Raw genomic sequence first — 7,532 nt, forward strand, 5'->3', positions numbered from 1 at the left:
ATATATATATATATATATATATATATTATTTTTTATAGTAATTTTTAATGTTTATGTACAATTTTGTACCAGTTATGTTGTTATTTTTATTTCGTTTCTTTAAATTAGTTACTTTTTTATGTGTATTGATTTTAACTTTTTGTGAATTTGTTTGTTATAGAATTAGTAAGAACATAAGGGGTATCTAAATATTAGGTTAAGAGTTTTTTACAAGGTGAACTTAGAAGATTTATGACATTTTCTTATAAAAGAGGTTGTCTTAAAAAGGCTGCAACATTGTCTCATTCTGATTTTTATAAGCGGTAAGAGGATATTATTAAAGAGTATGATGTTGTTGAGCAACACGTGGATATTGTTAATGAAGAACATAAAGTAGGTGGATTTCTTAGAAGTCCACGTGATATTTTTAACGAGTTATATTGATTATGTTGTATTTGCATTGTGGCAGGACTAGGTTAGTAAAGTAGTTGAACATTTTTTTTAATTTTGATGTTTTATTAGTTGTTCAAACTTTATATGTAATTGTTTTATCTAGGATTGATGCGAGATCAAGTTGGTCTCTCATGAGAGAGATTAAATAAATTTAGAGCATGTTATTTGGTTGTTCAAAATTGTGTGATGAATTCTAATTTGTTGTCTTTATGCCATATTTCTTAAGATTACACCTATATTGGTGTTTGTTGAAAGATGACATAGAGAGAGAAAAAAAATTTCATGTCCTTGTTGGTGAGGTGACGTGTTTGCACTACTACATCTACCCATAGTAGGAGAATCATGTGAAGTGACTTTAGAGACTCTTATCAACCTATTGGACATGGACCGTGCAAGAGTTACATCTAAGTTGAGGCAATGTTGTGGTTCCTAAGTAAGACTGAGTTGGTTGAGAGACCTATATAACAAATATTGTGAAAACTAACCGTGGGAGTAAGCCGCACGGACCTACTTTTTACATCTTGTTAGATGCAATATTTTTACGAATAAGAGCACTACCTTTATCCTCGTATTGTACTTGTTGCTCTTCAAAGACTTGCACTCATGTAAAAGATATATTTGGGGAGTTGCTACACTGGTCCACTTTTTAAGACAAAATCATCTAAAGACTAGATTGTCTAGCAACTCAAGTTTTGAAGTTTAACAAAAGCATCAAATGAAATATCGTTATGTATGAAAATTTGTTTTAAAGAAATAACGTCCAAGAAAAATATATTTTGGAATGTCTTTTATAGATGAAATCAAGCTTATAATAATATTTTCTAGACTATATTGTCTAAGGAACAAAGTTTATAAGCAATGTCTAAAAAAAGAAAATGTCTCTCTTATTGAATCATCTAATAGATGATGTGTAACAAACAACATCTAAATGTCTAAACGAACATTGTCTTACAATCAAATGATTATGAGCATAAGCGTCTATCTCATGTTAACATTAAAGCGTAAAATGTGTTTTATTCAAAATAGTGTTAATTCAAGTAAGTATCTTATGAACACTAAATGTTGCATATTACAAACAGTTTTTGATAAAGCATATAATATTTTATACCATCTCATGATCATATATGTTGAATGTTTTACCAAACAATACATTTATTAATGAAATGACAAATGATAAAATGTTTTGAACATGCAATAAGCCTAATGCTTATCAATGTCCAAAATATTTAATGCACATACGATAAAGTGTTTTAATGCTTGTATATTTACTATTGATATTTGTGCAGATAACAAAAGTAGAAAGGTTTGATCAAAATCATTGCACCCAAGAAAACAACGTTGAAAGATATGAAAAATATTCTAGAAATGCTTCCCTTAAAGACTTATGCTCTAACACATCATACAAGCTACATTTTGCTAAAAGCTATGACAAAGCATTGTATCTCTACAAAGTAGACTTGAGTTTAACCTTTGCATTATACATTTTGCTAATAGCTTATGCTAGATATACTAGGATGAACATCAGATTTGTGTTTCCTATACTTTTTACCCATTCACATATTAACAACACAAATGTCAAATGTTTTTCTCCCAAGTTAACAATTAACTTTATCAGATCTTGTAATGACGACAAAAAAGACAAGATCAAAAGTAATCCCTTAAACCCACCCCATTAACTCATCAAGTGTGAGAAAAATATGATTAGTTATAAAATTATTTGTATCATCTCCCTCGCACATTTCATTGATAAAAGAATAGAAATTTGACATAAAATTCAAATTTACTTGTGGATCCATCAAACTCAAAAATAATATTCCATCTTATAGCATAACCACCTATAATATAGCACAGTAATAATTATAATTGGAGATCAAAAATTTATTAAAACAAAACAAGAAAAGCAAATTTTAAAAAGGAATTAAGAAAATTAAAAAATAGCAAAAAATAAAAATAAAAATGAATATTGGATTTTGAGATCTGGTAGAGATGTTCAACAATTTTGAAATTATCGAAGTTTGAAATCTAGTAGGATTGTTAACTAAATTTTAAAATTCAATAATCATTTCTTTCAGGTTTCGAAATTCGTTAAGTACATAATTTCACAATCTGATAAATTCTTTAACTAAATTTCAAATTTTTGGAGAATTTCATATTAGATTTTGAAATTCAATAAATTCCTAAATTAAATTTTCAAATCTAGTAAATTTTGAGGCATGATAAGTTTGTGTATAAATTTCGAAATTTGATAATATTTTAAATGAAATTTTAAAATTCAATAATTTTTTGAATTAGATTTCAAAATCTAATAAATTTCTTAAACCAAATTTTAAAAATTTAGTATATATGCAAAATATAATAAATGTAAATATATATTTTAAAGAAAATAAATATAAACTTTCAAACTGAAGTTAACAAAAAAACATTTATATTAATAAATTGAAATAAAGAAGATGAAGAAAACTAGCTAAATAGTATAAAGCAAGTTGCTTAAACGAACAAAGCAAACTACTACATACCAAAAAATTGAGAGAAAAAAATGCGTAAAAACTTGAGATAAATCTTTAATAAATATAGAAAGGGGTTTGTTAATTTAAGTAAGGATATTGTTAATTTAAGTAAGGATATTGTTCAGTTGGTACATTTTAGTAGAGTGTACCAAATTTTTGCTTACAAAAATGTTTCTTTTAAAAAGAAAACGAACTTTAAATCTAAAGGTATTTTAATAATTTTAAAATTTAATTTAAAATAAAAAAAATAAAAGGTAGTTATTAAAAATCGTGATTGGTCCACGAGAGGATTTATTAGTTTTTATTTTATTTTTAATTTTAAAAAACAACTACCTTTTATTTTATTTTTTATTTTAAAAAACAACTACCTTTTATTTTATTTTTTATTTTAAAAAACAACTATTTTTTAAAAAATATAATGGTTTAGGGTTTATAGAACTCGTCTGGGTTTATAGAACCCTTCTGGGTTTATAGAACCGTTTGGGTTTATAGAACCCTTCTGGTTTTATAGAACTTATAGAACTCGTCTAGGTTTATAGAACCCATTTGAGTTTATAAAACCCGTCTAAGTTAAAAATACAACTACCTTTTATTTTATTTTTTATTTTAAAAAATAACTACCTTTTAAAAATTATATAATAAAATGGTTTAATACCTATTTTGGTCCCTCCTTTGTGAGGGTTTGTTCAAAGTGGTCCCTCCTTTTTTTCAAAAGTTCACTTAAGTCCTACCTTTTACAAAAATTGTTCAAAGTGGTCCTTTTTGCTAACGGCGTTAACTTTCAAACTTTCTTAAAGGCACAGCTGCCAGGTGGCTAATATTTGCTGAGGTGTAACGTTTTGGCTGTGCTGGCACTGTTGTGTGTTTTAAAAAAAATAATTAATTGTGACGTGGAATTTAATAAAATTAGGTTTAAATTAAAAATTGAATTTGGGGTTAATTGGGGGTAATTAATTAAAAATCCCATTAAGAACCTTAATTGTTTCTGGAAATCTAAAATGGAGAAAAATCCCCAATCTGAATCCTAAGAACCCTAAAGTGAAACTAGAACCAAAAACCCTAAATTGGGGAAGAAAACCCTCAATCTGTTTTCTGTTTTCGCAACAGAGAAAACGAACTACAAAATCATAATTCAAAATGCTACCTACCGTGTCAAGTGGAAGGCAAATAATGGTAGCAGTAATCCCAGCAGCAGCACCAGCAATAAGCCTCTCAAAATTAGTAGTTTCCTCATTCCCAGAAAACCTCAGCAACTGCTTTCTATAAGTATCGTAGGCACAGAAATTAACCGCTTTGAATGGAGCTGTTCGCAGAACATTTACAAGGTTCCCTTTCCAAAAGCCTCTCAACCCTTGAGTAGCGACAATTTTGCTAATAAGCTCGAATATATTCCTCTTCTCACCACGAACTATGTATTCCAACTTCAGTCTTTCAAGTGGAGCAACACAAGTCCTTATACGACAAAACAAAAAGAAAAGATAAATGTCAAACAAATTGAGGGTTTTCTTCCCCAATTTAGGGTTTCATTGGGGATTTTTCTCCATTTTAGATTTCCAGAAACAATTAAGGTTCTTAATGGGATTTTTAATTAATTACCCCCCAATTAACCCCAAATTCAATTTTTAATTTAAACCTAATTTTATTAAATTCCACGTCACAATTAATTATTTTTTTTAAAACACACAACAGTGCCAGCACAGCCAAAACGTTACACCTCAGCAAATATTAGCCACCTGACAGTTGTGCCGTTAAGAAAGTTAACACCGTTAGCAAAAAGGACCACTGTGAACAGATTTTGCAAAAGGTAGGACTTAAGTGAACTTTTGAAAAAAGGAGGGACCACTTTGAACAAACCTTCCCAAAGAAGGGACCAAAATAGGTATTAAACCTACAAACTAATAACTTCTCTCGTGGATGGATTTTTAATAACTACCTTTTATTTTTTTTATTTTAAATTAAATTTTAAAATTATTAAAATACTCTTAGATTTAAAATTAATTTTTTTTACAAAAACATTTTTGCAACCTAAAACTTGATACATTTTGTTAAAATATACAACTGAAAAACCTCGTTACTTAAATTACGAGACCGAAAACACAGTAAATACGTTTTTGATATATACTAATTACTATCTATTTTTTTTTTGTTTTATATATATTTTACGAAAAGTCAATTTTGTCATAGCACTTAAAGTACGAGGTGCACCAAGAAAACTCGGTGCAAAGAAAGCTCCTATTGAAACGTGTGCGCAAGAAGTCTGATATAAACGGAACTCAAAAGTAAGTTATTACCCTTCGCCGCCTTTTTCTGATTCTTGCATCTCAATCCATAACAATCTCTCAGATCAAGGGTTGCGATTAATACCCAATTTTGTGTTACCTTTTCTGTTTTCGGCGTTCGATTTCGATTTTGAAGCCCTATTTTCGGTTATTGTTCTCTACTATTTTCACTTACTCGCCTGAAGAAAAACATCAGGTTATGAAAGAAAATATAGTGATTGATACATGCTAAGTTTTAATATTGGGGCGGTTTTTAATTTTTTCGATTTTGGGTGATGATTTTGATTCGTTTGCAGTTTGAAGCTGAGAAATAAACATGGCCGGTGGTGCGAATTTCATGCAAAGGGTTCTCTCTTACGTCGTAAACGAGGTTGTTGTCAATGGTCTTGCCAACAGGTTCCTGTTTTTACCACTTTTTTTAATTTGTTTTTCTGTAATTTTGTTATTGATCCGTTCCTGTATTTTTAGGAGAATGTCTGTTATGTTGATCGGAGTGAGACAGAGCCTCAAGATTTTATTTCTTTATATATATATATATATATATATATATATATATATATATATATATATATATATATATATATATATATATAAATTCAGTCTCCAGGACAACATTAGTTCACTAAAATTTTAAGGGGTTTGAGTGGTTGCTGCTTGGGCACATGTATGCCATGATAGTTGGTGCTATTGTTGTATTAATTTTTCCTATGCTGAATTTTAGAAATTTTAGTAATTGTTTTGGGGTCCTTGGCTGGGCTTGTGGTTGTTGCAGACCGGGCTGTGTTGTAGAGTAGGCGGGTTCTAGGTCGTGAGATGCTTCTAGTGTCGTCCGAAGTTAGCTTGGATTGTGTTGGAATATTTCACCCGTTGTCGGGTCAATATTGGACCACCCAATTTCGACTACAGATAAGGCCAATTTATAATATATATAACTGAGTACAATCCTCACCTTACAAACCGGTTTTGTAGGGTTGAGTTAGGCTTAGAACTCACTTTTAACAGATTGTACTGGTAGAAGGTATTGCCATGTAGTCCGATGTTAAAGTCGGTAGATAACCGTTTGGTTAGCAATTAATACATATTATGTGTATGTTTCTTTAAAGTCATATTTGAAATCTTTATAGATAGTAGTTGTGATGGACTTTAAGATCAGGGAAACCATCTTCTGAAAGGTTCTTCTATGCTCTCCAACCATATTTATTTTTCTTCAGTGTTCAGAGATATTACCGGGCAATCGCCTCTTAGGTGGCTATGCTATTTAAGACGGATATCCTAATCCCGTCTCAAATTTGAAACTCTTCTACTGTATGATACGAAATCGTAATCCCACTCAGAGTTAACGTTTTTTTCTGACCCCTGTCCCATCGGAGCGCATTGATTTCCCTCTCCGGTGCAATAAGTTTGGGAGTCTTTGTTGGCAGCTGTACGAGGTGAGTGAGGGAAAAGTAATGGTTGGGTTTGAGATGGGAACAAGAGGAACAAAAACATTAAACTGTGCTCTCAATTTTTACTATAAAAGTTAAATGATTATGGAAAGCAAGTTTCCAAAATAATCAGATGAAGAAATATGCACCCAAAAGGATTTTTTTCATTATCTTTTTTTTAGAAGAAAAAACTGTTAAAGATTTGTAATAAAGCAGGTCCTTAGTCTCCCTGATATGCTTCAATTAGTTTCTTGTGTTTGCATCCATTCTCTCGTGTTGATGTTTCTTTGTGGTTTTCCAGCCCAGCATTTCAGAGGTTTGCAGTGAGGACATCAAAAAGAATTGAAGATATCTCTAGCAAAGGTAATAGGAGAAAAATTATTGTTTTTTAAAATTTGATTGACCTTATGACAAAATCTGTTTCACACTTGTGTTATTTATTCTGGCAGCTATTCAGAAGAGGCAGGAGATAATTGAGCAGGTCAAGGACATTTCGGAGGACATCTCAGAGGTTGTATGCTTTCAAATTAATATAAAACCAGCTACTACTGACAATGTGATTATTGGTGTTTAACTTTTCCTTTTTCTTCTTCCAGTCACTCAAGAAGCGGTGATTATGGAGTTCTACATTGCTGAGGTTTATGGACTTGAGGTTCTCTGTAAATTTGTTTAGGTTTCTTCCAGTTTGATTGGTGAACTGAGAACTGGATTAGGATTTCATCTAATATTATTGTTTCTTCCATTTGAAACTATTGAAGATTGATGGTTTGGACTGTATTGACATAGAAATATGCAAGAGTTGTAACAGCTGATTGGGATTTTTTCCCTCCTTTTTTATTGCACCCTAGGGCGCATGCCTAATATTAATATAAAATCCAAACCAAAACAAA

The 7,532-nt window shown here is 30.5% G+C and overlaps 1 protein-coding gene across 2 annotated transcripts; it reads left to right on the forward strand.

Moving 5' to 3' along the window:
- The first annotated feature begins 5,124 nt into the window (after window positions 1-5,124).
- On the forward strand, window positions 5,125-7,532 carry LOC106758913. 2 transcript variants are annotated; one of them, XM_014641924.2, is made up of 5 exons: window positions 5,125-5,218; window positions 5,515-5,614; window positions 6,944-7,005; window positions 7,092-7,153; window positions 7,239-7,532. In XM_014641924.2, exons 2-5 carry the CDS (start codon window positions 5,535-5,537, stop codon window positions 7,254-7,256), a joined length of 222 nt encoding a protein of 73 aa, XP_014497410.1. In that variant the 5' UTR covers window positions 5,125-5,218; window positions 5,515-5,534; the 3' UTR covers window positions 7,257-7,532. The 2 variants fall into 2 exon arrangements, with proteins under 2 accessions (XP_014497410.1, XP_014497411.1); XM_014641925.2 differs by lacking the exon at window positions 5,125-5,218 and adding an exon at window positions 5,225-5,414.

This window comes from Vigna radiata, chromosome 4 (assembly GCF_000741045.1).
Source record: "Vigna radiata var. radiata cultivar VC1973A chromosome 4, Vradiata_ver6, whole genome shotgun sequence".
Taxonomy (NCBI): Eukaryota; Viridiplantae; Streptophyta; class Magnoliopsida; order Fabales; family Fabaceae; genus Vigna; species Vigna radiata.

Bases quoted from the DNA above. Each gene is read 5' to 3' on its own strand.
- LOC106758913 (XM_014641924.2), top strand. From the start codon at position 5,535: ATGGCCGGTGGTGCGAATTTCATGCAAAGGGTTCTCTCTTACGTCGTA. The intron at 5,615-6,943 runs GTTCCTGTTTTT...GTGGTTTTCCAG, and splicing joins GTCAATGGTCTTGCCAACAG to CCCAGCATTTCAGAGGTTTG. The intron at 7,006-7,091 runs GTAATAGGAGAA...TTATTCTGGCAG, and splicing joins TGAAGATATCTCTAGCAAAG to CTATTCAGAAGAGGCAGGAG.